Source organism: Cucurbita maxima, unplaced genomic scaffold (genome assembly GCF_002738345.1).
Source record: "Cucurbita maxima cultivar Rimu unplaced genomic scaffold, Cmax_1.0 Cma_Scf00017, whole genome shotgun sequence".
NCBI lineage: Eukaryota > Viridiplantae > Streptophyta > Magnoliopsida > Cucurbitales > Cucurbitaceae > Cucurbita > Cucurbita maxima.
Window position 1 is genome coordinate 2,804,342 of NW_019272033.1, and position 15,000 is coordinate 2,819,341.

The following is a 15,000-nucleotide window of genomic DNA, read 5'->3' on the forward strand; positions in this document are numbered from 1 at the left end:
AAAAAAAAAAAAAAAAAAAAAAAGAAAGATTCCTCTACAGAGTAACCAAACACAATAACAATTCTTTACAAATTCAAATTCCATTAGCCAATGATTTTCAAACACAGCCCACGAATCGCCTTCTCCGATCTACTTATCTTCTGGGCTGGGCAGAGTTTCCGCATCAATGGCGGATCCTTGCCTGGAAATCGACGCCGACATCGAACTCGGAGCTCTCGGGTGATACGCCGATATCTTCTTCCCTTTTCCTTCATAAATAATCCCATCTTCTTCATCTGTAACTTTGCATTTCTCCCCTAAAATTATGGTCTTCGTCCAAATCGAATCTTCCCCTTTAATCTTATCCTTTTTCTTATGCCGCCCATCGTCTAAATTGTGCCTCGCCACCGACAGGCTTCTCGGAACATTAACGCTCATACTTTTCATATGGGTTAATTTCCTTTCCGAAGCCGATTTAGAAATTTGCGTCGGCGGGCTCGCACTCCCGAGCTGTTGCATTTTCGGAGGTAGGGGAAGTTCTTTCACACCCTGTTCGTCGCCGTCGTTTCCTGTTTCTCCGCCGGATGGGTTCACCGTCGGGGAAGCGTTCTCGCCTGGTTTGTTGTCTGCGGCGGTTGGAGATGAAGCTTCAGAGGCTGTGGGTGTTTTCCGGGATCGGTCACCGCATAACGTGGTGATCATAGCGATGGCGGCTGCCATCCCAGCCGCTAGAAGGGAGAGGGAAATCGCCGGATGAATTAGCGGGTTCTCATCCGTCGGAAAGCTTCTCACCATGACTAAAACATTAAAAAAAACAGAGGAAAATGAAACCCAACAGAGGAGCTCTGTTTTCATCTGTTCATTTTGGGATGCTCTGTTTTTTTATTTTGTCTTGTTTTTTGTCTACTTCGAGCTGGAAAATCGAAAAACAATGGCAGAAATTGATTAGTTTCTGCAAGGAAATGAGGAATTGAAAGGAGGATGATGAAGAAGAAGAGATTGGATGAGTTTTTTTTGGCGTTTTTGGCTCTGTTTTTTTGGTCTGTTTTCACAATAAAAGAAGGCGAAAATACAGGGGAAAATGGGAGAGAAACAAAGTTTTTGCTTCTTTTCTGCCCAACCAATTTGATCCACCAAAATTATATGTATTTCTTTTTCTAAAGTTAAAATAAGTAGTTCGTTACTTGTAAATTCTATGTGGAGAGTTAAGAAGCGGTTACAACACAGTATGGTCAATGACCCGTCATTTTTAAAATAAAATTTAGGACATGAACACGACCATGAACACGACCATGAACACGACGATGACATGAAATATGTTGAAGCTGAGTTGTAAATCTTGAATCAATGGTAGAAAATAAATAGATAATTCCAACAACCGGAACTAATTCAACCCAAATATTTAAGGATATGAACAAACAACTCTAGTTAAAAACATATTTAAAATCAAAATCAATATTTAAGTGAGGTGAACAGGTGAACAATGAAAGTGAACTAACTCTAGTTTTCAAAATTTAATAGAAAACTAACGTCCCCTATGTTTCTGAGCGCTAGTTTTCTGAGTTATCATCAAGAATAGTGAACGATGGTACCAACTGCTTCATTGTAAGTGAGGTGAGGTACTTATTTCGGGCTGAGGATTAGCACAGATTTTGTCTTCTTTGGTGGATTGATTGTCCCTACCTAACTACATGGTTATGGTCTCAAGCCCAATAGCTCTCTCGAATTCTAAAGTAATCCTTGTAATAATTCGAGCGTGTACAAGAATATGTAGAGCTCGACATGTCTAGAAGCACATAATGAAGTGAAAGTTGATGAACCGGAGAAGGGTCAATATTGTAAGTCGAGCATAAGAAAGACCCCAACAAAGCAAAACCAGTAAATGAGTTATCAAACCAACCTTAAGTTCATTTACAATTCCAATAGATTTTTGAAAACTATGTTTCCTTTTCTTGATCAATCATGATTTTTTGCTATAATTTTGTTCATATTCATTTAACAAAATGAGTGGCTGAGAAGAACAGTGGGCATAGAACAAAATAATACTATCATCTCCATATGATTTGATATCAAACACTATTGACTGATTCAAAGAATGAAACGAAATGAAAAGAGAAAAAAGATAGCTTTTATTTGCAAAGTTTGACTGATTCACTTGTTTACATTTCAACATTTCAACATTCATAACTCCCAAAAGAGTATCCAACCAAAACAAACAGATCAGATGATGAACAATGATGAACAATGAAGAACATGAACAGAAATTTCCCAGAAAAAATCACAAAAAGAAGACTATTTAATCGAATGGAAATCATCCCAGATACAGAATTTGTTGGATCTTCCATAAGAAACTCACCACCAGCCATAAAGCATTTGGGTGTACTTATCCTTGAGCCATCTGAAGCTCTTTCTGAAGGAGCCTTTCATCTTGCCTTCAACAGAGTACATCTTGTAACTGGCAACCCTTTTCTTCCTTTGAAACTCAGGATCTGAAAATTTGAATGATTTTGAAGAAGATCCAGAACTTCTTTTGTCTTGTTTCCCAGGAATCTGGCTCTTCGGTGGCCCGTAATAGCTCTCAATCTGCATCGACGAGCTTCCGTAAGAACCTCTTCTGTCATCATCCATGGAGGAGGAGGAGGAGGAGGAGGAGGAGGAAGAGGAGGAAGAAGAAGAAGAGATTGGGAGTTCTGAAAACGTGGGAGCAATAAGGAGGAAGATGGGTTGGCTTTTGGGGAAACTTCAATTTTATAATGTTTTCTTGGGTGGAAGAAACTGACTTTTGGAATTTATGCTCTCCCAAATGTATTCTTTTATTGCATACACACGAGGTGTGTTCTTAGGTTTAAATTTGTAACAATTTAGTCAACGAAGTTTAAAGTCCGTAACGATTCAGTGAAGCTAACGATTCAGTGACTATATTCATGATAGAAGCTAACGATTTAGTGACTATATTCACGATGGAAGCTATCGATTCAATGACTATATTCATGATAGAAGCTAACAATTGAGTGACTATATTCATGATAGAAGCTAAAGAAGCTACAAATTTAAACTATAAGAAATATATCGTTTTATATATTAACCTCTCGAACTAAGTCATTATTGATCTAAAAACCTAGTTAAAATAGATAGACCAAAACTATTTTATAATCTATAAACATTTACGAAATGGGTATGAAACGTCTAAATCTTGTAACCGGGGAGGTTAACTTCAAAGTCAACTCTTCGAATCAGAAGTATTTCACTCGCAAACGAGACTAATATAACTGTAGACATAGAACACGAACGAACTCAACTTGTGTTGCGACCATGAAAAGAGATAGTTATCGAACTTACCTTCTTTCTTTTCCAACATTCCAGCTCAGAGTCGAGTCGAGTCAAGTATAGAGAATCCATTTAATCCGTGGAAGACATGTTCAATGATCCTGATTCAGCAGCAACCAGACAAGTTCAAACGTTAACACCAGATATAAACAAGACACAGATCTGTGTTTCTGTTTCTTGGAAATCAAAGCCACAGACAATCTTTAATCAAGAACAGAACAATTTGTTTATCTTATCTTTCACGATGTTTAAGGTAACTTGTTTTGTTTCTTTTTCATCTTATCTAATTTGTGGATTGTTTCTATTAGTTTCTGTTAGTTTCTTGGACCAACTAATGTGTTTAATCCAATAAAAACATCACACGTGGCGTTTCCAGCGTATACCGTGTCAAAAAACTGTACAATATTAAAGATTCAACGCTGCTCAATAATTGAAAAACATGGCTGAAACAAGTCACAATTTATAATGCATGATCAAATACTCATCATTCTGTATAATTACATTCCTTTCTGACAAACACAAGACAGAAGTTCAAATCAATAATACAAGTAACAGCAGGCAGATGTGCAATGCCTGCCCCTTGCTTGGACTCGTAATACAGAAACAGACTTTGTGACAAAATTTGCAACATTGTATTCTTTTGTACTCTCAGAAGAGAGTGCCACAAACAACGCCCAAACCCGAATGCAGCATACCGGGGCAAGTTCATCCGTACGAAGGTCGACTCCCCCCAACCCAAAAGGCAACTCAACTACCAAGAGAAAAAAAAAGGAAATAAAACAGAGACAAAACTAAAGCCATTTCTACCTGGCTGAATTAGAACTGCATCAAATGAGATCGGCAACGTTTGCTGGCAGCTCCTCGACCATGACATTGTAGAACTTTTGGATGTCAAACAGCATTCTTTCATCCTCTGTGGTCACAAAATTGATGGCAACACCCTTCCTTCCAAATCGTCCACTACGACCGATTCGATGGAGGTAATTCTCTGGCTGAGTAGGAAGATCAAAATTTATGACGAGGGAAACTTGTTGGACATCGATTCCCCTAGCCAAGAGATCAGTAGTAATGAGAACACGGGATGAACCAGATCGAAACTCCCGCATGATGATATCTCTAGTGTTTTGGTCCATGTCTCCATGTGTGGCAGAAACAGTGTGGTCACGGCTGCGCATCTTATCGGTCAGCCAATCAACTTTGCGCCTGGTATTCACAAAAATGACACTCTGGGTAATTGCAAGAGTTTCATAAAGGTCGCAAAGAGTCTCGAGTTTCCACTCTTCTTTATTGACGTTGACATAGAATTGCTTGATACCCTCAAGGGTGAGCTCATCACGTTTCACCAAAATTCTCACGGGTTTATTCATAAATTTCCTTGTTATCTCGAGAGCTTCAGGGGGCATTGTAGCAGAGAAAACCCCAACCTGAATCTTTGGAGGAAGAAGCTGGAAAATATCGTAAATCTGCAATATATTGAAACCAAAGCAATTAGGGGAGAAAAATACCAAAAGAATAAACAGAGGCAAACAAAAAAAGATTTCACGTTGTCTTAAAATTTTGTATGCTAAATGCAGATGGAACACTTAGGACTTCAAACCTAACACCAAGAAATTGGGAAAAAGAAAAGAAAATCAGAAAGAGATATGGTGGATGAGAAATAAAAAGACCTGATCCTTGAACCCTCGTGAAAGCATTTCATCAGCTTCATCCAGCACAAACATCTTAATGTGATCGGGGCGAAGTGACTGCCTCCGCAGCATATCGAACACACGACCAGGGGTGCCAACAACAACATGGACACCACTTGAGAGAATGCGTTGATCTTCGCGAACACTGGTTCCACCAACACAAGCATGGACCTTGACACCAAGATAATCACCTAATGCACGCATTACCTTTTCAATCTGTTGTGCCAGTTCTCGGGTGGGTGCAAGAACTAATGCCTGGCAATCAACTAGGCCATAATCTAGCTGCTGCAAAATTCCAGAGCAGAAAGTGGCTGTTTTTCCAGTTCCAGATTGTGCCTGTTGGATAACATCAAGTCCCTTACAGAATGGAACAATACCTCTTTGCTGAATTGCAGAAGGCTTCTCAAAACCTATAATTTGGACCCAGAACTAGATTAGACTATGGTTCAGGGCCACAGGCTACAAGCTCACACTTAGAAAAGTAGAAACCAGAAAAGTGATGGAGGAGGAAAAGGAAGAAAGTATGTATACCATAAGCATATATTCCTCTTAAGAGATTCTCCTGCAAACCCATGGAATCAAAACTCTCATAGACTTCATCATATGAGGTGAAAAAGTCTTGGCCATCTCCCCCAAGCCTACAACAAAGCCAAGTTTTAAAGTGGAAAAAGAAGTGTTAAGGGTTCGTCCGAGTGTCATAAAAGATGAACTATGGTCGAGTTGAGTTAGGGGAAAGGACGACTGAAGTGCTTAAAAGACCGAGACGGTTAATGTATACAGCACCAATCTGACAATCAATTGGGACGGGAAGGGGAGAGAGAACTCACAAATCATTCATCTTGGAATCAAATTGACGTGCATCAAATTGGGATCCTTCAGCTGCCATACCAGCCATATCTGGGAACAAATACAAATCTAATTAGATCATCATCATTCCTTACACAAGGAGAAAAAACTAGATGTAGATCCATGGACACACACTCAACAACAATGTCCAAATGCCTTCAAACATCAGAATAATATAGGGAAATTATATTTATGAAATAATGTCTTTGTCCTGGAAAACCAAATGATCAAAATAGATAGTTTGGGCTTTAGATCAGATTCATGAATTGATAAAAATCCAGATAATCAATTCGTATGTCTCGAGCAACAACAAGATAACAAAAATTAAAGGACATAAGCATAAAATGCTACTGGATTCTTGTTGATGTCGTATGGAAGAAGTACGATTCTCAACCAAGTAATGAGCTACAGTACTCCATCTAACACAGTAAAGGTCCAAGAAAATAAAATACAAAGGAAAGCTCTCCTTCACGTACCTGCTGCAACTGCAAGTAATAAACAAGGTGGAAGGAATGTATGGTGTGAATTATATATATATATAACAAATTGGTGGGTAATGGGTATGGAGGGTATAAAAGTATTCCAAACCTTCATATGACCTTCATATAGTCAACTAAGTAAAACGTGGATTGACAACCAATGCCAGGTACATAATTCAAATGTTATCCCTCAGGTATTAATACAACACTTCGTCATCATATCAAAGGGGAGAGAACCACAGCATGTACAAGGATTAAAAGGCAGCTAAATGTAAGCTATAAGAGCACAAGCCCACAGCTAATAGATATTGTCCGCTTTGGTCCGTTACGTATTGTCGTCGGCCTTACGGTTTTAAAACGCATATGCTAGGGAGAGGTTTCCACACCCTTATAAGAAATGTTTCGTTCCCTTCTCCAACCGATGTGGGATCTCACAATACACCACCTTTGGGGGCCAGCATCTTCATTGGCATACCACCCAGTGTCTCGCTCTGATACCATTTGTAATAGCGAGACACTGGGTATTTCCACACCCTTATAGCCCAAGCCCACCACTAGCCGATATTGTCCGTTTTGGCCTATTACGTATTGCCATCAACATTTCCACACCATAACAAGTAATGCTTCATCAACCTCTCCATACCCTTACAAGTAATGTTTCGTTCTCTCCAACCAACGTGGGATCTCACATATAAAGTTCAAAAAATAACTAATTCAAATAGTGATCCAATAGTGAAATCGTTAAACTCGATCCATATATTTTATAAACGAGGAACCTGTCACCTTACAAAGTAAAATGATATGTTAACCGCCAAAGCCATCTGAACGAACTCTCGAGTTAATCATTCTTGATTTAACCAATCCATCTCTTTCATTCCACAAGTACTCTAACTCAACGTGAGAACGTGTCAGTGCACGACATAAATACAACCAATTCAAATCAAAACAAATACATAAACATGGATCCCAATTCATGAAGCTTGCTGCGAGCCCTTTCTCAGTCGCACAATATACAGTACAGCCTCCAAGTTACAGAGATCGCTTTAATTAATAACTAAACTTTCCCCGACAAGGGAGCACCAATGGCGGATCGTAGAGAAGAAAATCCGACGACCATGACAGAGAAATTGGAGTAAATAACATACAAGCAAAAGGGTGAAAGAAAATCAAATGGAAACGAAAAAGAGCGTAAAAGCACCTGAATGCGAGGGCGATAAATCGAGGAGGCGGAAGATTTAGGAGGAACAGAGTGAACAGAAAAATCAGAGATTGAAAATTTTCCAAACTCCTCGGATCTCTGTACGAACGGGTTACCGGAGGAGTTCCAAGAACGTCACGTCACGTCACAGAAGAGAGAGGATGGTATTGATTGAATGATTAAAAGTTCTCGTTTTTTCCAATTCTCCATTCCGTTGCACTGTATTGTTTTTGTTTGTTTCGTGACCCGTAGAAACGGCCTGGGCTGACCCATTTGGTACAATGCAATGGGACAATTTTCAGAAAATAAACATGGGCCCAGGCCCATTTATTTATCCCACGTGCTTCCCATGCCCAGGCCAATTTTTAGAAAATAAACATGGGCCCAGGCCCATTTATTTGTCCCACGTGCTTCCCATGCCCGGCCAATTTTCAGAAAATAAACATGGGCCCAGTCCCATTTATTTATCCCACGTGCTTCCCATGCCCGGCCAATTTTCAGAAAATAAACATGGGCCCAGGCCCATTTATTTATCCCACGTGCTTCCCATGCCCGGCCAATTTTCAGAAAATAAACATGGGCCCAGGCCCATTTATTTATCCCACGTGCTTCCCATGCCCAGGCCAATTTTCAGAAAATAAATATGGGCCCAGGCCCATTTATTTGTCCCACGTGCTTCACATGCCCAGGCCAACTTTCAGAAAATAAACATGGGCCCCGGCCCATTTGGTTGGGCCATTTTTTCAGAAAATAAACCTTGGGACATTGAGAGATTTCTCCTCATTAGCCTCATGGTTTTAAAATGCGTTTGGTTGACGACCATACATAATTGACTAAAACAGACATTATCTTCTAGTGGTGGGCTTGAGCTGTTCCCATTTGGCAGTGTGCCGGTGAGGATGTTGGGTCCCCAAGGGAGGGTGGAATGGAAAATGAAGCATGTTTTATAAGGGTGTGGAAACTTCTCCTTAGTAGACGTCTTTTAAAATCGTGAGGTTAATGACGATATGTAAGAAGCTAAACCGAACAATATCTGTTAGCAGTGAGATTAGGCTCTTACAAGTAAGAGCATCAAGACCATATCTTTTCGTAGTGATAGTAGTAACACAAGTGAACGAATCTAATCTCCCATTACGTGAAGAGTCTATACCCATTTAGAGATAGAGACGAACAAAAGAGCCCCTGATCCAACTAAACTAGGCCGTTTCATCAAATGTCAAACAGACTAGATCCCATTTGAGTCGACCATATCGATATAAACGCTTCATTTGGAATCGACCTATTTAGATCCCCTAAGAATTGGATTAGATTGCATAGCTCACAATGGCAAGAATAGAAAGGAGGAGAAGAAAAAAAAGGGATAATAGATATGATATGCATATCTTATAAATGGTGAGGCTAAGTGGGAACTTTACTCTTTCCTATCCACAAATTATTGGGTATTAATTCCTTCAAACTTCATACCCCTTTTTGCTTGGAATGGAATCTAAAGTAATACCTTTTCTCATCACTCCCCAATTAGGAAAACTCGGCTTAGCTATTAATTCGTCGTTAGAGTATTAAACTTAGGCTAAGCTATTGATTTGATTTACGTGTTAGCAATTATTTTAATTCGAATGAATGATAATCTATACTTTGGTTGAGTTCAGTTTTAGTCGAAGTGGATATCAGCATTAGATGGATGGTCTATATCAGTTATTTTAAAGTGGATATCAACATCAAATGGACGGTCTATATCAGTTATTTTGGAGGAGTACTTGATTTAATTTCTATTTTTTATTGGGTATAGTTTCCATTTTCTCTCCCTTGTAGCCATTACTCGAATTCGAGCAAATATTATCGACAAAGCTATACTTGGGTGAACGGTTTTGATGTCCATCTCTTATCATTTCATCACAATTTTACTGAAATTTTATTGAACGAAAAATATATATATATTATTTATTATTTTATAATTAAAAAAACAATTAATAAATGTTGTAATAAACTCAAATTGGATACTCTAAACTAAGTAAAAATCCCAAAATTCATTAAATAATTAATTTGTTGAAATTAGTGGAAACATGGTCAAAATATTCTTCACTAATATATAAAAATATAATATTTAAATTAAAATAATAATATAAAAAGAATATATGCCTCTGGATAATTTAAATTAAAGGCATATATACCGGGGGATGCTTTTATAAGTGAAATAATAAATTAAGAATCTATTTTTTTAGCTAGCCTTCTAGAAAATATTCCTATTTTTTTTAAATTAAAATTTTAAATCAACTCTAAAATTGCATATTAACTACTTAATTTAATTTTATATTTAATAATTTTTAATGGGTTCAATAATCTAATTTTTATAAAAAAAAAAAAAAATAATTTCGAAAAATTATTACGTTTGATATACATTAATAAAATAAATATTTTTTTTTATAAAAATTAAAAAGGTATTAATGAAATTTCTTAAAAGTTTTAAAACATGACAGAGAATATTATTTACGACAATATTAAAAAAAAAATATAGACAAAATCCATAGAGAATTTTGCATGAATATGAGGGATAAACTGAGAAAAGGGAAATAAAAGTCTCCTTCCTTTATTTCTTCTCTTTATTCTATACGTGATCGAGTTGATATCTCGCTTTCACATTTGAAAATTTTGTGTATATAAACCTCCTTGAGGTCGGGTTTCCTAAATTGGTATGCAACAGTTAAAAAAGATTATCACGATCAGAGAAGTGAGGTCGAAAACGAAGATTCAAGAGAGAAGAAAGCATCAAAATTAGCTAAAATTTCGTTTTTATTTATTCGTTTTAAAAAACGAAAAAACCGAACGATATTAACATAGCTCTTTTTCTTGCTCGTTGTTGTTGTTGTTATTATTATTTTATTTGCATGAAATATTATTGAAAAAGGAATTAGGAGGTGACAGAAGAGAGGGAGCACACATAGTTCTTTCGAGAGAGACTATGCTTGAAGCTCTGTGTGCTCTCTATCTCTCTGTCACCCCAACTCCTCCTTTCTTTTGGTTTTTCTTTGTTGGTTTTTTGAGCTATGTAACCTTTCATTTTGTTCTTATTTTTCTTTTAGGAATGGAGTTTGATCGTGATCGGAACCACGGATGCCCAGATCAAGAGCTATGTAAAACGACTAAAGAGAAGACGTACGTGCAAATCCAAGTCGTGGTATTAACCATGAAAAACGAGAGCTAGAGGGAAAAGAAGTCATTGTGTATCGGTGTGTAAAACTAGAGATGTCCATTTAACCAACTCGTAGAGACCTGGGAACAATCCCCATTTTATCAGTTAGTTAAATGGGCTAGGGACAGAGATAATATTCGATAATTTAAAATATATGTTTTGTTTACTATACAATTATATATATATACATATATTTACGGTTGAGTTGAGTTAGGTGGAGTTAGATTCATTATTTAACTAGAGTTGTTTGAATTGAAAAATTTAGGTCAGGTCTAAAAGTGTCTCAATCTAATGCACGAATGAAGTCATTTGGCACCTCGAGCTCGGATCCAAAACTTTAAAAAGGAATAGTTTTTAAAATTCTACATCCCAAACAAACATATACGACACCGTTGGCGCGGCGGGGGTGGCGGCGGCGTGTATATGACGGGGCAAGAACTGATACAGAGAAGGCTAACCGGAGGCACCATCTCGACTCCGACTCCGCCGCCGCCCCCGGAGAGATGAAAGATCAGAATAATGAAAAGGGAAGAGAAATGAAGGGTTTTGGAGAAATTCTCCATGGATGAAGCTTAAAAAGTATATCTTTTTTCCTCTAATGACAAAATTAAAGATTAAAATGTAAAAACAAACAGTAATCCCAAGCAAAGCTTGTTTCTAACCTTTCTGAAAGCATAATCAATGTTTATGTAGATTATTCCCCTTCTGTTCATGCTTGCTTTATACTGTTCTTCCCAGGCTGCCTCCTCGGTTCCTTCCTGGAAATTCCCTGTTTCAACAAGGTTGCCCCTAACAAGAAGCAATGCATTACAATCACGAACAAACTCCATACATTACAACTACTGAATTCAATGTTAGGCAGCCAACAAAATGATTCAAGAACCGAGACCCATAATCATAAATTCTCAACAGAATCAGTCCAAAGCTATAAATCAACTCTGCAAAAGTGAGACCACAAACCAGATACTAAGATCACCGTTAGAAGATATTTTCCTCTTTGGGCTTTCCCTTTCGAGATTCCTCTCAAGATTTTTAAGAGAGTCTAACCATACTCCGACTAATGTCTCGCATCATCCGGTGACTGAACCTGAAATTATTTGTAACAGCCCAAGCTCACTATAACAAATATTGTGAGTTCCCACATCGGTTGGAGAAGAGAACGAAACATTTCTTATAAGGGTGTGGAAACCTCTCTCTAGCTGACAATATGTAACGGGTCAAAGCGGACAATATCTACTAGCGGTGAGCTTGGCTTGTTACACTAAGTATTGACTGAACTTGAAGCAGATGCATAAAACATCAAAGGAGTCGTTGATTTAGTATAAACTATAAGTTTGTGTTATGTTCCAGTCGATAATGCCACGACAACATGCGATGAATACAAGTAAACGGACGATTTTGACCTGCATGACTTGAGAATAATGAAAAGTTGTTAAGAATTTACAATGGTGTTCTTTTTGTTATGGAATGATGTAAAATCCAATATAACATGTGGAATCAGCTGCTTTACTCCTGAACTGATGAGTTTTAGCTCTTGATGGGATCAGCTATAACTTTATTATCTGTTGCAAACATCAACCAGAATCTTCAGATACATGTATGAAGGTTTCTTGAAGAGACAGGTTTGTTCACATTACTGATCCTTCGGCTTATTCCACATTCAAATGAAGAACTCCATTAGGTTCATATTCTATTCACCACAGCCCTTCTGTAAGCAGTCATTAAATCAAGCAACTTTCCTCACAACTGTCATACGTTGGAATCCTGTTTTGGGAACAAAAAACAACTGATCATCATTGAAAATAACAGGTCTAAGGCATTGTATCTTTGACATGTGAAAGAATATGGTTGCTAAGTTGAATTTGATTCTCTCATTTCATGAAATTAAAAGCAATAGTTCAGTTTAAAAAGTAGTGGACCTCATTTGATGACTGTGGCCTCGAATTGGAACTTGATGCAGCAGAGCGTAGAAGTAGACTCCGGCTTTCACGTTTGTCAGAACTCCTCCCAAGATCTCTTAACCTGTTGAGCTCTGGAACTATAACTGTTCCAAGATCTGGCCTGTCTCTCTTCCTCAGTTCAGCGCAATTCAATGCCAGTTTTGCAAAACTTATAGCCTCCTCCAATGGACAATCTGGAATTGTAGGATCCAGCATCTCATCAAACCTCTCTTTCTCAATAGCCCTTTGCACATGGTGAGCCAGACCCATTGGAGGCTTGGCAGTAATGATTTGAAGTAACATTATTCCAAACGAGTAAATATCCGATTTCGTTGTTAACTTCCCTGTTTGTTGGTACTCAGGATCAATGTAACAAAATGTGCCAGCTGCTGAAGTCAGGTGATATTGAGTGACTTGATCAACTACAGAAGGTGGGACTAACCGGGCCAGGCCAACATCACTGATTTTGCTCACAAAATTGCGGTCCAAGAGAATGTTAGCTGGTTTAAGGTCCCTATGCACTAGCGGATCTGGCTTTGCTTGGTGAAGAAAAAGGAGTGCAGTAGCAATTTCAGCAGATATTTTGAATCGTCGTCTCCAAGATAATGGAGGAGTATTCCCTCTCCGGAAAAGTCTGTCTTCTAAGCTCCCATTCTGCATGTACTCATATACTAAGCAACCATACTCGGGGCATGCCCCAAGAAGAAGGACCATGTTTGGATGTCTAATAGAACAAAGGACCTCCACCTGCAAAACGATTAGAAAGGAAAATTTGGATGGATCCATGAACTAAAAACAGTAGAACTTCCTCAAATTCTTGTTTATTTTAATTGAGTTTAAAGTTTCAATTTTGTAATTCCATTAACACATTGGTTTAGTATGAACTGGATCATTTTAGGCACAGCGGTAGAACAATATGAGAGTACCTCTTGCTGGAATTGCTTCCGTCCTTGAGCAGCGTCGGGTCTTAAAACTTTAATCGCAACATCTGTATGATCAAGCTTGCCTACATAAACAGGACCGTATCCACCTTCTCCAACCTTCAATTTTTCAGAGAACCTTTCAGTAGACTCTTCAATCTCCTCTATAGTGTATTTTCTATATCGGACGTCATTCTGAGCTAAAGCACACAATGCTCGTTTTTTCTCTTCTGCCTCTCGTCTGGCCTTGATTTCAGCCTGTTTTCTTCTCTGGGCTTCTCTTTCGGCTAGCTTTTGTGCTGCCTCTGCTGCTTCAATGGCAGCTTTGCACTTGGCTTTCTCCATCTCAGCCATAGCTAGAGCGGCCTCTTCAGCTAGCCTGACTTCCTCAAACTTACGTGCCTCATCTTGCTTCCACTGACTAAGTTCTCTCGCCTGAATTTTAAGACAAATTTTCAACTAAACGTAACTACAAATTTTCCTTTCAGATTTACTTCAACAAATCATTCTACGTTACTAGCAAAGTAATTGGTTGGATATAAACAACACAGAGTTGAGAACCCAATCTAAAGACTCATTATTCACTAACCATTATCAATAGAGTAGAGTGTTCTTATGTTTATTTACCTTGTTCTTGGCTGAGATTGCCTCTTTACAGGCTGAGCTATACATATCCATGGTTTGCTTTAATTCCAACTTCAATCTTTTCATCTCAGCCTCTAGTTCCCGCTGTAGCAAAGAAGTCGGCAGAGATGTTAAATCAGTACAACTGCAACTACGTAACTATCACAAGCACAAAATTTCAAATGCCAATGAACAATGTGCACTTACAGTAGATTGTGAGGAAGCAGAGTCCGTTGACAAATTTGAGATAGTACTGAAATCTAAATTTTGAGCATTCACGTCCAATGAACCAAAAGGCATCTGTGCATTCAACAGATTGTCATCAGAGATTGAATCACGGCTAAATGAAGACCTAGGCCCTCGATTCGAAACCTCTACGTTTTCTATTGATATATTAGACGGAGAAGTTTTCGGTCTCTCACGGGTCAACGCTTTTGCTGGCTTTCCACCATTTCTTTCGTTGAGCATTCTATCTGAACCTGCATATTTCCATCCTTCCTTCGCTGGTTGCCCTCTAGATTTACCAAATAATAATGCAAAAGTTATAAAAACTATATCACTCACTCTATCAAAACAGAAGCTAATCCGAGTTTTAACAGGATATTAGTTCTCAGAACTGTATTACTTGGCTCCGTTTTCTTGTTCACTGCTGCTGTCTGGTAGAGCAATTGGCTGAACTCCAAGCGGCGACGGTTGTTTCGGTGGCATGGCAGTATTAGCCACTGGCCGAAGAGCTGCCCTGGCAGATATTATCTTCCCTTTTGATATTACGTACACAGAACAAAATTCTGGGGCAATTTTTATTACGC

General features: G+C 38.3%; 2 protein-coding genes across 5 annotated transcripts in view; both read right to left on the reverse strand.

The window, feature by feature from the left end:
- Nucleotides 1–2,085: 2,085 nt before the first annotated feature.
- Nucleotides 2,086–7,714, reverse strand: LOC111492145 (eukaryotic initiation factor 4A-15-like). 3 transcript variants are annotated; one of them, XR_002719823.1, is made up of 7 exons: nt 7,518–7,714; nt 5,822–5,891; nt 5,526–5,632; nt 4,974–5,404; nt 4,114–4,769; nt 3,319–3,407; nt 2,086–2,562 (listed from the first exon to the last, which is right to left on the reverse strand). XR_002719823.1 is itself a non-coding variant. In XM_023141395.1 (5 exons), exons 2-5 carry the CDS (start codon nt 5,887–5,889, stop codon nt 4,134–4,136), a joined length of 1,242 nt encoding a protein of 413 aa, XP_022997163.1. In that variant the 5' UTR covers nt 5,890–5,891; nt 7,518–7,714; the 3' UTR covers nt 3,747–4,133. The 3 variants fall into 3 exon arrangements, 1 of the variants encoding a protein (XP_022997163.1); XR_002719822.1 differs by having other exon boundaries at nt 2,086–2,593; XM_023141395.1 differs by lacking the exons at nt 2,086–2,562; nt 3,319–3,407 and having other exon boundaries at nt 3,747–4,769.
- A 4,285-nt stretch (nt 7,715–11,999) lies between these two features.
- The window catches only part of LOC111492104 (U-box domain-containing protein 51-like), a 4,595-nt gene continuing 1,594 nt past the window's right edge, over nt 12,000–15,000 (reverse strand). For both annotated transcript variants that reach the window (XM_023141302.1, XM_023141303.1), the window contains exons 4-9: nt 14,817–15,000; nt 14,399–14,705; nt 14,195–14,296; nt 13,574–14,002; nt 12,627–13,394; nt 12,000–12,471 (exon numbers count right to left, since the gene is read on the reverse strand). The exon at nt 14,817–15,000 is cut by the window's right edge and continues 29 nt beyond it. In XM_023141302.1, coding sequence (XP_022997070.1) covers nt 12,457–12,471; nt 12,627–13,394; nt 13,574–14,002; nt 14,195–14,296; nt 14,399–14,705; nt 14,817–15,000 — 1,805 coding nt within the window. In that variant the 3' untranslated portion in view covers nt 12,000–12,456. The remainder of the gene's footprint in view (nt 12,472–12,626; nt 13,395–13,573; nt 14,003–14,194; nt 14,297–14,398; nt 14,706–14,816) is intronic.